Source organism: Vitis vinifera, chromosome 16 (genome assembly GCF_030704535.1).
Source record: "Vitis vinifera cultivar Pinot Noir 40024 chromosome 16, ASM3070453v1".
NCBI classification, from domain to species: Eukaryota; Viridiplantae; Streptophyta; class Magnoliopsida; order Vitales; family Vitaceae; genus Vitis; species Vitis vinifera.
Genome location: NC_081820.1, coordinates 19403775 through 19420673, shown reverse-complemented (window position 1 = coordinate 19420673; position 16899 = coordinate 19403775). Strand labels below are relative to the sequence as shown.

The window sequence follows — 16899 nt, the reverse complement described above, 5'->3', positions numbered from 1 at the left end:
TGTTTTTAATTTAGAAAATGTTTTTTTAAATAAAAAAATTAGATGTTAAGCAAAATTTAGGAAATATTTTTAAAACATATGATAAAATCACTTATAGTGGTAGAAAATTACTTATAATGTTTTCTAAAAAAACATGTGATAGGTTATTCTTCTAAAAACACTTCTAAAGAAAACACTTCTATTAAAAATACTTTGAATAAAAGCACTATCAAACTCACTTTAAATATTTAAGAATATTTTTAGTAATATTTTATATAATAAATAAATAAATAAATATGATATTTAGAAGGATCATTTATCAAATGATTCTCCAAAAATCATTTCTAGTGATTTTTTTTTAGATTTTTGAAAGTCATTTTCAAAAATTTTTAAATCTAATAATTATTTTTTTTAAAATCATATATTAGAAAACATTTCTAATATCTCTCAAAATCCTTTTAAAAAAGCTCTTAAGTGGTATTTGTTTTTTGGTTAAATAGAAAAAATCAAAATATTTAATTTTTTTTATTCAACTAAAAATAACATATTAATATTGATCAATATAATTAAACTGAATTTATTAAAAACAAGTTCACTATAATTATATTAATTAATATTACCATATTACTTTTAGCTGAAAAAAAATCAAATATTTTAACTTTTTTTATTCAACCAAAAAACAAACACTACCAATCTCCCTTTTTTTTTTTAATAATTTTTATGATAGATTTTGTAAATAACAAGTTATTAGAAAGTGACTCTAAGCTTAATAAATTGGAATATGGCTAGAGTGATCAGCACATAAGTTAGCAACGGTCGATATAAAATATTAATCTTTAGAATATTACAACTCAAAAGTTCTATGGGCTTTTGTAATATTCTCTATCTTTTTCTGTGTGTATATCTTTCATGACGTGGACCACCACCTCACAAATGAATCTCATTTCTATTCTCCGGAATCAATATTCGGATACATCACAATCCACTTAAGTTAGCAACCAAATAATTAAGCCAAAAGGCAATGCATATAGTAAGGTAATTAAAGCATATACATAGATAGGAAGCGTGACGGTGGATGAGCTTTCATGCAAATGATTAGGCATAGCCAACTCCATTTCATTTTGTGAAAGCACCCCTCGAGCTAATGCAATAATGGAGACGTTAGAAGGCACGACCGGCCCCTCATCAGCATCCGATCAAAAGTGGGGTTGGCTCAGTTATAGCAATGAAAAATCCAATCAATCCTGCTTACAAAGATGATGATAAAAAAGCTAAGTCACATTCTTTTAAAAGAAACGTTAAAAGTAAGAATAAAGTTTAGGAGATTATCATAAATAATTGTATACCATGCTAACAAAAAGTGCACATATTCCAAGTATTGTATAGCCATCGACAAGATGCACATTTACCAATTCCATGCTCTATTTTAACAAAATTTGTATGTTGTGCTTACCATGTGAAGAGATCTTGAGAAGACACGAAGATACCCAAATAATTTATTGTCCTAAGAGACTCCACCATGAGGGGAACATGGTGTTTTTATTTGTTGGTTTGACTTTCTCGATTGGTGATACTCATGGGAAGTAAACGTATGTGGCAAGAAAAAATATGGATACCGATAAATAAGACTAAACCCAGTAAAATTATTGTGTAAAAGAGAGTACATGCTACAAAAGGCCTTCTTGTGACTTTTGTCTTGTGCTTGAGAGTGATTGGCACCCCTTACGACCACTGACCCCAATGGCTGTGCACGGGTCTCTCGTGCCCAATGAATATTATTTTGTAGTCTTTTAGAAACAGAACCTCAGAGCCATCCAATTTTTTACTCTCGGATAAATAAAGTAGATCAACCCGTGAATGATTGAAACAAGCAATCAACGAGTCCATAGCTAGAACCAAACAAACTCCAACCAGAGAAGATTGCTCATATCATCTATCTTTGCTGTTCTTCTTTCTTTATTGGCTTGGCTTCTTACAGAGAATCTTCCAGCCACTTTTTATACTTCTGGGCTCTCCCTCTCTTCTTCACTACTCCTAGCCATTAATTATGGATAAGTTTTGGTATTTTTGGTGTATGATTATACTGTTAGAGTCTTTCAAATTGGTTGATTCTAACAGAGAATTAGTCATAACCCCACCATTGCCTATTCTACCTCTTCCCAAGTCATCCCAGTTGAAATGGCAGGAGAGGGAACTCATAATGTTCCTCCACTTCGGTGTCAACACTTTCACTGATTCTGAGTGGGGCACTGGCCATGAAAGCCCTGCTATTTTCAACCCAACTGGGCTCAATGCTAGTCAGTGGGTCGAAGTTGCAGTAGAGGCAGGAATTTCCCTCATGATTCTCACTGCAAAGCACCATGATGGCTTCTGCTTGTGGCCTTCTAAGTACACTGATCACTCAGTTGTAAGCAGTCCCTGGAGGAACGGCCATGGGGATGTGGTCAGAGATCTTGTCACTGCAGCTGAGGCTCGTGGCGTTGATGTCGGCCTGTATCTGTCCCCGTGGGATCGACATGACCGACGATATGGAAAGGAGAAGCAGTACAATGAATACTACTTGGCACAATTACAAGAGCTTCTCCATGAGTAAGTTACTGATACTCAATCGGTTTGCTTTCTAAGAAAAGTACTCAAAATTATTGTACATTTGTAATCTTTTTGGATTGGTTGGTTTTTTTTTTAGATATGGGAATGTGAGAGAGATTTGGTTCGATGGAGCAAAGGGCGCAAATGCGCCAAATATGTCGTATGACTTTGGAGACTGGTTTGCCATGGTGAGGGAATTGCAGACTTCAATTAACATATTTTCCGACGCCGGCCCTGACGTCCGGTGGGTTGGAAACGAGAAGGGATTCGCCGGGAGCACATGCTGGTCAACCATCAACCGGACATCACTGTCCATTGGAAATGCAAGCATTGTTGAGTGAGTCCCTTAGAAACAAAGCAAATCCCTCACTCTTCCCATTAATTTTTTATGTGATTTCGTGTAGAACTCTTTAATTATTTGATATATGCTTACTTAATCAAGTCTGTTCAATATAAAATAGACTGGAATGGACTAATCTGAAAGGGAATATTTTCCCATTTCCCAAACAGCAATAGTTAATTGCATAAGCTCATTTTATATTCAGAATGTGAAACACATGAACCATTACTTAATTCTAATGTGCCACCTGAAGACCCTAACTAAGAACTTGTTAATTTTGATGCAGTTATATCAACACCGGGGATCCGAAAGGGACGGACTGGCTGCCGCCGGAATGCGATGTTTCGATCCGGCCGGGATGGTTCTGGCATAAATCCCAAAAGCCGAAGAAACTAAGCAAACTACTTGAGATATACTACAATTCAGTTGGGCGAAACTGTGTGCTACTATTCAATGTGCCACCCAATACAACCGGACTTATATCGGAAACCGATGTGCAGCGATTGAGAGAATTTAGAAACGCAGTTGATACAATATTTTCGACGAATTTGGTGGAGAACGGCGCCATAAAAGCTAGCAGCCGGAGGGGAGGGAAGGATAGTGATTTTGGCCCCGAGAATGTGCTAGACAGTGACCATTTATGGACTTTCTGGGCTCCAAGGGAGGAAGATGACGAGCATTGGCTTGAAATCAAGGCAGCAAATGAGGGGCTGAGGTTTAACGTGGTGAGGATTCAAGAAGCGATCGGGTTGGGGCAGAGGATCAAACGGCATGAGATTTACGCCGACGGTAAACTGGTCGGAAAAGGGACGACGGTGGGGCACAAGAGGCTTCACAGGCTGGGAGGGGTGGTTCATGCCAGGAGTCTGAAAGTAAGGATACTGGAGTCAAGGGGAGTGCCTTTGGTGTCCTCTTTTGGCCTGCATTTTGATCCCTTTTGGCATCCACCACATGGCCACTCACTTTCTAATGGAAGTAGATTTTGAAAAATAAAAACATTAATTTTATAAAACATTTTTTAGAATATGGAACTTTTAAAACTATTTTTAAATTTACAATCGCCTTAAAAAAAAATCCCATTAAAAATTGCTTTTTGAAAAGACGACTCCATTTGAATATTGAAGTTATCTTTTTTAAAAAATAATTTTTATATTCAAAATTGAACGTAAATTTAAAAATAATTTTAAAAGTATCATATTTTAATAAATATTTTTAAAATTATTGTATTTTTTTTTCTCATAAATCCCTCAGCCGACATGTTTCGCTTCAAACCATAATGCGATTGGTGTAGACCCATGCCATAGTGTCTCTTGTTTGATGTACTAGAAAAGAATAAAGCAGTAGTAAAGGTCGATCAAATTCTCAATAAGGGAGCCATCAACCATATGGGATGTTGTGACGTTTCTGGTTCCTTTTTGTGAGGTGGGGTTGAGCTTTCAAACCAACCACCCTCCCAACTACTTTCACTGAGACTGTAGAATGAGGAATAAAGCTTTTCGCCTTGACAAAAGGAAAGTTAGAAATCAGTCCTTTTCTTCCCAACAATGGAGTACAACTTCACATGTGCCCGACATATGGTTCACGATGCGCCGTTCCTTTTTTATTTGAATTACTCATTAAAGATAAAATATAAATTAAAATTTTATTTCTATGAAAATCAGAATCTACTCTTTGATATGGTATTAAGATTAATTACCTTAGACAAGGCTAGTTGGGATAGAAATAAATCATGGGAAAACCCTATACCCTTTAAATGGGCCAACAGAGGCTTAAGATTTTGGCCCTGGTAAGACGTGTCTCAATTGAGAGATAGGTGTCATCATTAGATAGTAACCTACTACCTTGAAATGTGTAACGGTGCGTGCACTCCATTAGGGCTTTTTTAACTTTTGCGGCAATTTTAAAAAATTATAATTAAAAAATGGTAGTTTTGAAAATATTGATAGATTTACGACAGTTTTGACCACGTGGAATGAAGAGACATCTTCCACAATTTTCAAAATCATGAAAGAATTGAATTTAAGCTAAAGGTGTCTCTTGAAAAGACACCTTTTACAATTTCAGAAAATTTGATTTATATTAAAGGTGTCTCTTGAAAAAACATTTTCCACATGGCAAAAAATCCAATATTCATTAAAGGTGTCTCTTGAAAAGACACTTTCCTCAAAAATTTGAATGTCTTTTAAATTTGATTTTAAAGCTAAAGATATCTCTTGAAGAGACACCTTCTAGAATTCCAAAAAATTAGATTTATACTAAATGTGTCTCTTGGAAAGACACTTTACACAATTCCACAAAATCCAATATGTATTTTATTTGTGGAAATGATTTTAAAGCTAAAGATGTCTCTCTTTAATGTATGAAAATTGTGGAAAGTGTCTTTTCAAGAGACACTTTCAATATAAACCAATTTTTTTAAAATAATAGAAGGTGTCTCTTCAAGAGACACCTTCAATATAATTCCATTTTTTGGGAATTGTGAAATGTGTCTCTTGATACCTTCCACAATTTTAAAAATATTGGGTTTATACTGAAAGTGCTTGTTCAAAAGACACTTTCCACAATTTCCATTCAAACAGTGGAAATTTTTGAATTTATGCTGAAGGTGTCTCTTGAAGAGACACCTTCCATAATTACAAAAAAATGGAATTATATTCGGACACCTTTCATAATTTTTAAAAAATTGGGTTTATACTGAAAGTGTCTCATTGAATTTAAATTTCAATTTCAATTTCAATTATTGTAGGTACTAATCTAATCAGGTTATTATTTTTTTATTTTGTTGAAACCCCCGTTTGATTCCCAAGTTTGTGCAATCCCTGTTTGATTCCCAAGAAAATCCATCCCCCATTTGCTTTTCGGGAAAATCCATGGAAAACCCCCTAAAAAAACAAATTTTCAATTTCAATTATTGTAGGTACTAATCTAATCAGGTTATTATTTTTTTATTTTGTTGCAACCCTCGTTTGATTCCCAAGTCTGTGCAATCCCCGTTTGATTCCCAAGAAAATCCATCCCCCATTTGCTTTCCGGGAAAGTCCATGCAAAACCCCCTAAAAAAACAAACAAAAAAATGTTTTTTTTTTCTCCGTGCTTTCTGGATCTGTCCAGGGGTCTCTTTGCTTTTGTGCCATTGGATTTAAATTTCACAAACCCTAAATCCACGATTTTTGAGCCACGCTGAAAAACACAACCTTTCCCCTCAAATCATGATCACCTTTCTTCTCAAATCATGATCAGATTACCAAATAGCTTATGTTTTTTAATAAAAAAAAATTGGACAAATACCCTGTGCGTGGGCTGGACTGGTAGGAAATATTGGGAAAAAATTTTTTTTTCAACTTTCCCACACTTTCTTGGCAACCAAACAGAATCACAACAAGCCAAACCACAAAAAAATTAAAACTTTCTCCATTATTTTTAGTCTACTCAGTTTCATTGTAAAACAAAACAAAAACTTTATTTTTTTTACAACTTTCCCACACTTTCTCGGTGACCAAACACAACCACACCACCAAATATAACCACAAAACTTACAGAAAACACCGGGGGCAATGGTTTCTCAGATCTGCACTTCACTTCCTTCCTATTGGTGTTGAAGCAAGGATCTCCACCTCATGATCAGCGTGCGGGATAGTGGGTTTTCGGGCAGAGAGTTTTGATGCAAAGAAGAAAAACGGGAAGGGAAGAGAAGAAAAACGGGAAGGGAAATGGAAAGGGGGGAATGGGTTTTCATATCTATCCTACGTGTTCAAAAGTGCCGTAGAATTGGAATTATTTTCCAAACTATGGTATTTTAAATATTATTTTTTTTAATTGCAGTATATTTATCAAGAATCCCACTCCATTATTCCGAGTGGTCACCGAAGATCTTTTGGATTTCTGTGGGTTTTAAAAACAGTTCGCATATGAGAGGATTAGGGTACAAAAATATGTTCTAATGTGTTGAGAAAATGTCGCCTTCTGATCCGATCCCAAGCTCCAGGAATTGCAGTGTGCCACCTAGCCTGTCCAAGGTTGGCATGTACTAATAATAATCAGCATGAGAATAATGATAATGATAAATATGATTTTTTTTTTTTTGGTCCGATTTGATATGATATTTTGTATGGCATTGGATGCAAATGATTTGGGTGTCTAAGTCCATTGACCTCGCCTCTCCCGGTCTAATATGAATTTTTGGTCCGATATGATATGATAGTTTTTATGGCATTGAATGCAAATGGTTTTGGGTGTTTAAGTGCATAGACCTCGCCTGGTACAATATGATATTTTGGTCCAATATGATATGATATGATATGATAGGATAGGATATTTTTTATGGCAATGGATGCAAATGTTTTGGGTGTTTAAGTGCATTGCCCTTGCCTAGTCCAATATGATTTTTGGTCCGATATGATAAGAAATTTTGTTTCTTTTATATATATATAATAAAAGAGAGTTTTCTTCTTAAAGTTCATCCTTTAACCTTTGTTTGATTCTCAAAAAGTTCGAGGAAAATATAAGAGAAATGAAATAAAAATAAAAAATAGGAGAAAATAAAAATAAAAATAAAAATTAATAGATTATTTTTATATGTTATTTTAAAAAATTTTTACTTATTTATCTCTTCTATATATATATATAGATTAAATAGTTTAAAAATAAACAAATTTTTTAATAACTTTAATTATATTTAATTTCTTTTTTACATTTTTCATAGTAAAACCAATGAGAAAATAATTTACCCTTTTTTTTCTTTTTCTAATACTTTTCAAGAACCCAACATGGCCTTAAAATTTTTTGGTTTTCTTCATAAAAATAAATATTAAGGCTTTTACACTATGAAATTTTTTAGTGGTTTTCATATTTATAATTTTATTCACGACTTTAGACAAAAAATTTATCAGTGAAACAATCAAATTATAATTCTTGGGTATCTTCAAAAGTAATCCAAATTTTTACAATGATATCAAAGCCTTATTTAGATTGTTTTTTAGCATGAATAATATATATCTATTTTCCCTTTTCAATTTATGTAAGTGGAAAATCTACACCCCTTTTTCCTTTATTCTCTTTTTGATATATTTCTAGGAAAATTACCGTTGGTGAAATTAATATATATTTTTTCTAAAGTCATGGTTCGAGAGAACTTTAAAAAAAAAATTCTAATTATGTTTCTGAAAAAAAAAATTACATTTAGCGAAATTAATATATATTTTCTCGAAATTATGGTTCTAGAGAACTATTTTATTACTATTGTTGGCTGCTTTTCATGCAAAGATAATAACAAATGTGGTGTTTTATTTGATATACCAGTGGCACGAATAAATGTGACTTGAAGGAGGTTCTTTACAGCCATAATGGGTTGGCCCAAACTACCCATATGTTATGGCCAATTTTTTTCTCCCTAAATGGTCTGAGGTTATACAAACAACAATGGGAGTTGAGCCATATATTTGTGGAAGGCATTTCTTGTGGATGACCATTTATTTGAGTTGAGCCTTATAATTTTTTGGGTCCTATGTAAGAGGTTTTTTTATTTAGCTTTTTCCTTAAGATTTTTTATTGGAAAATTAATTTCATTTTTAATTAGACAATAGCTAAGAGTTAATATCTAAACCTTTTTTTTTTTTGTGACTTGGTCAAATTATGTTTAACGATTTGTTAAAAACATAATTAGGTAAAGATAGAAAAATGTCTAAATTATTGAAAAAAAATCCAATCAAAAGTTTAATTGGTGCATTGGGCATAGATACCATAAAATTCAAATTATACGGACCTTCACCTTGAATTCAAAGGAATTTGTATTATAAAGATTCAAATCCAAGGTAAAGTTGGGTATATTAGTGAATTCATACCATAAAATCTATTATTATTGTTATTATATATATATATATATATATATATATATCCAAGGATCAAGATCCAACACCCTATGGGTTGTTGTGCTTTGTCCAAAGGATTCAAAGAGAGACCGAATGGTTTGAAGGACCCTAACAAAGGGCCCAACTTGAGAAACTTTGAAGTTGAAGACCTAATATAGAGTGGAACTCCTAAGAAAGACTTAAGGTCGAAGATCGAGGCAGAAGTGAAATGTAGTGGAACAAAGCATCTAGTATTATAAGTAAATTAACCCTATATCAAATATAGTATATATATTTATATGGTTATATATCTACAAAGAAATTAGATTAAAATATAAATAAATCAAATTAAAATATATAAAATAATAATAATCAAATCTAAGTACAAGAAAGTAATATGATTGTTAAGGTACAAAAGAACTACAAACCATTCTATTCATATGATCATCTTTGATTGGGTACATAAAAATGACTAATGTTATATTAATAATTTATAACAATATGAAATATTTATCTATATGTTGTAAAAAATAAAGTAGAAAGAGAAGAAATCGGGGAATGAGAAAACAGAATACTAAGAAGAAAACTAAATGAATATTTCATTAGAGGTCTCCTCATTTTATAGGAAATTATAAAAAGATTTATATCAATATGAATGATCATCTACAAGTTTTTGTATTTTATAACATTTCCTTTTAGATGATCATAAGAATATTGTCTTATTAAAATCTTACCAAGAAAAACCAATGAGAGAAACTCTAGTAAAGGAAAGAGTACAATATTATTCAAATAATAAGACCATTATGATTGCCTAATTAAAAACTTTGTTAATAAAATCAAATAGGACAAAACCTAGATAAAGAAAAAAAAAAGTGCAATATATCTAGGTTAATATTTCCCCCCCTATGTAGACATGATTATGTTTTCTTCAATTAGGAGATCTCTCAATCTTCACATTTTGATGTTGTATCTTTTTTTTATATATATATAATCGAAGGTAACATTTTTATGAATATATCTGTTAGATTATCACATGAATAAATTTATTGAACATCAATTTCACCTTTCTCTTAGAGCTTGTAAGTATAGAAGATTTGTCAAGTTCTCTATTAGATTGTGTCATTGCCCCCATTGTGATCACAAATTAGGTTCATGGGCAATACAACCAAGAGAACTACCCTAAGTCCCATAAGAACTTTTAAGTCAAACGACTTCCTTTAGCTTCAAAAGCTACAACATATTCAACTTTCATAATTGAGTCAACAATATAAGATTGTTTTACATATCTCCAACTAATAGTCACACCACCTAAAGTAAACACAAAGCCCGAAGTAGATCATAGGAGTTCTTATCAGACTAAAATCTAAATTTGTACACCTAATGGGTACCAACCCATTGTATTAGTATACAAGCATATAATCTCCCTTATCGTACCATACTTTAGTATATGTTTAACTATTATTCAATGCTCTCTCTTGTATTAGACTAATATCTACTCGTCATTCTTATAGGAAAGCAAATATCTAGTCTAGTATATAGCATCATATGATGGACATTCATTCTCCATTATCACCAAAACGCATACAGGATATATGTATATATATCTATCAATTCATTTAAAACATGCCTTAATTTTATGGAACATACCCGAATCCATTTTATGCGTTTGATGAAGATGTATGGATCTTCTAAGGTTGTGGAGGGCACCACCTTTATTTTAATTCTCTCTGACGATGGGAAGTGGGAGAGAACAGGTTCAGGTTTTGTTTTCAAAAATTGTGATCATCCAGAATAGATAGTTTCTTTTGGTTTTATACCCTCCTGCCTTAGGGACCATACCCTTTGACTATTGGGTCTCACGAGTCTTAGGCCCATCATCTAAGGCCCGTGATGGCATTGGGCTCTACACATAAGGTGACCCATACTGTAGAAAACCAATACAAAACAGATACGGAAGAGGCGAATAGCATAATCATGAATTATGTTACATATATGTGCGTCCATATTTTAACAATCTCCCACTTGGACCACATATTTTAACAATGATTCATGATAGTACTTTATTGAGCTCATCTTGCTATTCTATCTTAATATCCTTAAACAATTTGATCTACTAGTTATGCTAACATAGGATCAAAGCGGCCTTCGTTAATCATAATTATAACTAGACCCATCAATGATCACAACATTAACAAAATTAGCAACATGGATCAAGTATGGATGTGTAGCATGGAAATTACATAGAATGTGACCTTTAATATGTCTATTTCCAATTGGTCCTACTTTATGACTAAAAATAGTCAAATTCCACTTTCAACACTTGATGCTAAACTGCTTTTGAAAGTCATCATTTCAATTCAGAGAATTCAAATACAATAGTCTTTAAAATCAAGGTCTGTACAGATAACATAACATAATATCACATCAAGAAAACAAACACAAAATCTAAATACAAACTCCCACTATACTGGCACATCATCAATGTGTACAACACCCATATGTGTGACATGCTCATGATATACTTTGGGTGGCAAACCCTTAGTGAGCGAATCTGCAATTATGGAGTTTGTGCTTATGTGTTCAATCAATACTTGAAGACTCTGAACTCTTTCTTTCACAACCAAGAACTTGATGTCAATGTGTTTGGACTTTGACGAACTTCGGTTGTTCTTAGAATACAATTCTACAGCTTAATTATCACAATTGATTCTTAATGGTTTCTCAATCCCATCAACAATTCGCAACTGAGTGATAAAATTCCGCAACCATATCCCATGGTTTGATGTCTCTTAGCAAGCTATGAATTATGCCTCCATGGTGGAAGAAGCAATAAGTGTTTGTTTAACACTTTTCCATGAAACTGCTTCTCCAGCCAACATGAAGATGTAGCCTGAAGTGGATCTCTTGCTATCAAGACATCCAGCGAAATCGGAGTCCGAATATTCCACGACCTCTAAATGACTGGATCTAAGATATGTGAGCATATAATCTTTAGTTCTTTGTAAATACCGCATAACCCATTTTGCCTTTTTCCAATGATCCATACCTGGGTTACTCAAATATCCGCCTAACATTCCAACACTGTACGCAATATCCAGACGTGTGCATACATAAGACTTCCTACTACCGAGGCATATGGAAACCTCTCCATATCCTTATTCTCAAGTTCATTTTTCAGACATTGGTGCAAACTAAATTTATCACCTTTTGCCACAAGCGTGTTTCTTCATGCACAATTGCTCATGCCAAATCTACTCAACACCTTATCGATGTAGGCCTTTTGTAATAACCCAAGTATACCTCTTGAATGATCCCTATAGATCTGTATACCCAGTACAAAAGATGCATTACCAAGATCCTTCATGTCAAATTTACTAGATAGAAATCGCTTGGTTTCATGTAAAAGTCCCACATCACTACTTGAAAGTAGAATATCATCAACATATAACACCAAGATAATGAATTTGCTCCCACTGAACTTGAGGTATATACATTGATCAACGGTGTTTTCCTTAAAACCAAATGAAGTAATCACCTGATCAAACTTCTGGTACCATTGTCAGGATGCTTACTTTAAACCATATATAAACATTTTTAATCTGCATACAAGTTGCTTTGAATCATTAGACTCAAAGTTCTCCGATTGCACCATGTATATTATCTCATCAATGTTGCCATTAAGAAACGCAATTTTAACATCCATTTGATGCAGCTCTAAATCATAATGAGCTACAAGTGTCATGATGATTCTAAAGGAGTCATTTGATGAAACCGGTGAAAAAGTCTCCTTATAATCAATGTCTCCTTATAATCAATGTCTTCCTTTTGAGTGAAACCTTTTGAGACTAGGTGTGCCTTATACCTAACAATGTTGACTTTTGAATCTCACTTGGTCTTAAAAATCCATTTACAACCAATCGGTTTTACACCTTCAGGCACCTCTACTAGGTCTCAAACACTGTTTTCTTTCATTGATTTTATCTCATCCTTCATGGCTTCTATCCACTTTTCAGAGTCAGAACTTTGTTTGACTTAACTAACTGAAATTGGATCATCTTCCAAACCCATGTCAAACTCATGTTCTTGGAGATATACAACATAATCATCTGAAATTGTACTTCTCCTTTCTCTAGTGGATCTCCTTAGTGGCACTTGTACTTGAGGTTCTTGAGGTTGTTGAGTTACCTCTTGATAAACTTGAATCGGTTCCATAACTTGAGCAGGAGGAATCTCAGGTGTGAATCTCTGTTATCAATTGTACATTCTGAATAATGTCATCAAACATAATATGACCATGTCTAGTCGTAATAATATGAATATTAGCATATTCCTCTTCAAAGACCACCTTTCTTAATGTCTCTCTCCCACTTAACTCAACATCCTCATTGAACTTAGCATTGCCCGTTTCAAATAAGGATCTAGTTGAGAGATCATAAAATTTGAAACCTCTCGACCTTTCAGAATATCCTACAAAGTAGCAGCTCACTATTCTGGAGTCCAATTTCTTTTCATTTGGCTTGTAAGGCCTAGCTTTAGCTGGACAACCCCAGACATGCAAGTGCTTAATACTAGGTTTCTTACTAGTCCATAACTCATATAGGGTTTTGGCTACTGCTTTGCTTGGGACTCTATTCAAAATATAAACTACAGTTTTGACAGCTTCGCCCCAAAGTGATTTTGGTAAGGTGGAATGATTGATCATACTTCTTACCATATCCTTAAGAGTATGGTTTCGCCTCTCTGCTATACCATTTTGGCTTGGAGTCCCTGGCATGGTGTATTAAAGAATGATACCACACTCCATCAAATATTTAGCGAATGGCCCTAGACGTTGTTCACCGGATCCGTCATATCTACCAATATTCACCTCCATGGTCAGATCTGACAACCTTTATTTTCTTGCTTAGTTGGTTCTCAACTTCAGCTTTGAAATTTTTTAACACATCCAATGACTGAGACTTCTCATGAATCAAATAAAGATAGTCATAGCGCAAGTAATCATCAATGAAAGTGATAAAATATTGTTGTCCATTCCAAGAAAGGATAGGAAATGGACCACAAATGTCCATATGTATCAATTCCAAGACGTCACTGCACCTATTGGCATCATTTTTCCTCATATTTGTTTGTTTACCCTTAATGCACTCTATACAGACTTGAAAGTTAAAGAAATCAAGTGGATCAAGAATTCCTTCTGACACAAGTCTTTGAATTCGTTGATTTGAAATATGACCCAAACGTCTATGCCATAACATTGATGAATTCTTATTTGTTAATTTTTGCTTAATGCCATAATTACTTGAATGCAAGGTTTTGTTTCCATTAGTGGCTTTTATGTTCAATTTGTATAATTTGTCTGTTAGACTACCTATACCAATAACATTTGAATTTAGAAAAAGACTAACCATTCCATTCCTAAATGAACAATAATATCCATATTTGTCCAGACATGAAACAAAAATTATATTCTGTCTAAACGGCGATACTACAAAAGTCTCATCCAAATCCAAAGTACATCCAGAGTTTAACTGTAATCTAAAAAGACCCTGCATAGTGACTCTTATGTGAGTAGTTGCACCCGTATCTATCCACCAAGTGTCAGTAGACACTACAGCTAAATTAATTTCCGAACAAACAAAGTTGAGAAGTATACCTTTCTTTTCATGCCAAGCAGCGTATTTGTTATATGTCTTCTTCATATGACCAGCCTTCTTGCAAAAGAAACAAGTGATCTCCTTATCTTGTTTCTTCTGCACCTTTTGCTTTAATGTCATAGGAACTACAGTTTGTTTTCCTTTATTGTCCATTTTTCTTTTCTTGTTGGTACCAAATCCTTGAGATGTGGAAGCCAAGTGAGCACTTTCTATCTTCTCTTGTTTCAACCTCTCTTCCTCTTGTACACACTAAGCAATAAGCTCATTCAAAGTCCATTTTTCCTTTTGTGTGTTGTAACTAATTTTGAATGGACTGAATTGTGTAAGCAGAGAGATCAAGACCAAGACCAAGACCACAAGTATGTCTTTCGACAACTCTAACTTTAGTGTCTTTAGTCTAGTCACAAGATTAGACATTTCCATAATGTACTCCTTTATATTCTCTTTCCATTTGTACCGCATGGAGACAAGCTTACTAAGAATAGTGTTTGTCTCAACCTTTTCGTTTGCAGCGAATCAGTTTGCTATCTGGTCCAAGAATGCCTTGGCTCGGGTTTCCTCATGTATTGCACCCCTTATATCTTCTGGAATTGAGTGTTTCATTATCATTAGACTCATGCGATTGGATCGCTCCCATTTTTCCATAGTAGACCTTTGTTCAGCAATGTTGGCACTAGTAAGATCTGGAGGGCAATCCTCTCTTAATGCATGGTCTAAATCCATGTACCCAAGCACGATTATAACATGCTCTTTCCATTTCTTAAAGTTTGTGTCGTGAAGCATAGGAATGTTATTGACATTTGCAGATATAGAAGATGTTGAATTCATAATAATAAAGCTCACAATTAGTCATATAATCACCACACATACATGAATAAATAAAAATTTAACATATATATGCATGTGGACATATAATAAGATACCTAGCACAAACATCAATATTCAATCTTTGGACAAAAATATCAACTTGTAATTGGCATCCTTATACAAAATTAATTTATAAATATTAATAATAAAATTGAAAACAATATGTCTGTCTTTGGACTAACATATCGAATGCAAGATAAACTTTATATGTCACATATTTATGATTACTTTATTTATTATTATATTAAAATAATCTTTTTTTGGGCCAATTATTTTAAATAATAATAATAACATGTTTAGATATTATAAAATAAACAAATTATATAATATAAGTTGCTTTGGCAATCGATATATATAATTTATTTATTTTAAAATATTAAACACAAATATAGCAAAAAATAATAAAAATTATTTATTTACACATAAACTCATGTATATATACAAGCCTTGATAACAATTGATGGGAGAAAAATGGGTAAATGTTAAAGCGAAGTGGAGTGGAGTGACAGCATTTGTCATTCAAGTTTGTATTTTTTACGGGTAAATGATAAGTTGGGGGGGTGCGGGGGCGTTGCCCCCCACAGTACGATTCAGGGGTATATTTAGCCCAAAATTATTTTTATTTTTTTTTTATATCTTTTGGGCTATTGGACCACGCACCTAAAGGCTCACCCACAATTTTATTTAGTAATGTTCCTGAAAGAATATATATATATATATATATATATATATATATATATATATATATATATATATATATATATATATATATGTTTTAAGATTGCCTTTTGTGGGCACAATTAATGGAATAAAAATTGTTTATCCCTCGTGCTGCACTTCCAAAGCATTATGAGGGCGTCCTCAATTTGCAGGAATGAAGCTCCAAACAGTGCCGACATCGGAGCCTAAAAGCCAAGAACTTCAACAGCGGCGCCATCATCGACATGATGGCACCGTCATCGGAACGACGTCGTAACGGCATCGTTGGGAATTAGTGTCTGATAAGCCAAGAACAGAGGAGAACAGAGGAGTTGGTTACTGATGTCACGAGATGAAGCCCACTTGTTGTTAGCTTTATTGTTATTGAGTTGTTATTTTTTTACCAGTTGTTATTACAGCCTATCTCCATCTAATTTGAACACTATATATATATATATTAAATCTTTCTCTCTTGTTACTTTAACAAAGAGAGCAGAGTTTTCAGCTTCAGCTTTTCTATCTTGGTATCAGAGCTCTCATTCAAGGTTTGAATTTTTTCTTCTCTTTCTCACTTTCTCTCTGTTTCTCTCGATCCAAACATGGCCTCTACTCCGACACAGTCTTCTTCTTCCTCTGGTTCGATTGGATCTAGACAAAGCTCAACAATGGCGTCCATTCCTTCCTATCAGATGCTTAATCACACTTTGCCTGTGAAACTTGATCGGACGAATTACATCCTATGGAGATCTCAGATTGATAATGTCGTTTTTGCTAATGGCTTTGAGGATTTCATTGACGGAACCTCTATCTGTCCGGAGAAAGATCTGAGTCCAGGAGTGATGAATCCAACTTTTGTTGCTTGGAGGAGACAAGATCGAACAATCCTCAGTTGGATCTACTCGTCGCTCACACCAGGTATCATGGC

At 33.7% G+C, this 16899-nt stretch overlaps 2 protein-coding genes across 2 annotated transcripts; one reads left to right on the top strand and one right to left on the bottom strand.

Annotated features, from left to right (window-relative positions):
• Positions 1 to 1821: 1821 nt before the first annotated feature.
• On the top strand, positions 1822 to 4434 carry LOC100244570 (alpha-L-fucosidase 1). The gene is made up of 3 exons (XM_002270594.5): positions 1822 to 2568; positions 2666 to 2905; positions 3195 to 4434. Exons 1-3 carry the CDS (start codon positions 2027 to 2029, stop codon positions 3892 to 3894), a joined length of 1482 nt encoding a protein of 493 aa, XP_002270630.2. The 5' UTR covers positions 1822 to 2026; the 3' UTR covers positions 3895 to 4434.
• A 10490-nt stretch (positions 4435 to 14924) lies between these two features.
• LOC109124181 (uncharacterized) lies at positions 14925 to 15236 on the bottom strand. The gene has a single exon (XM_019225964.1). The coding sequence runs from the start codon at positions 15234 to 15236 to the stop codon at positions 14925 to 14927; it is 312 nt and encodes a 103-aa protein (XP_019081509.1).
• Between the last annotated feature and the right edge of the window lie 1663 nt (positions 15237 to 16899).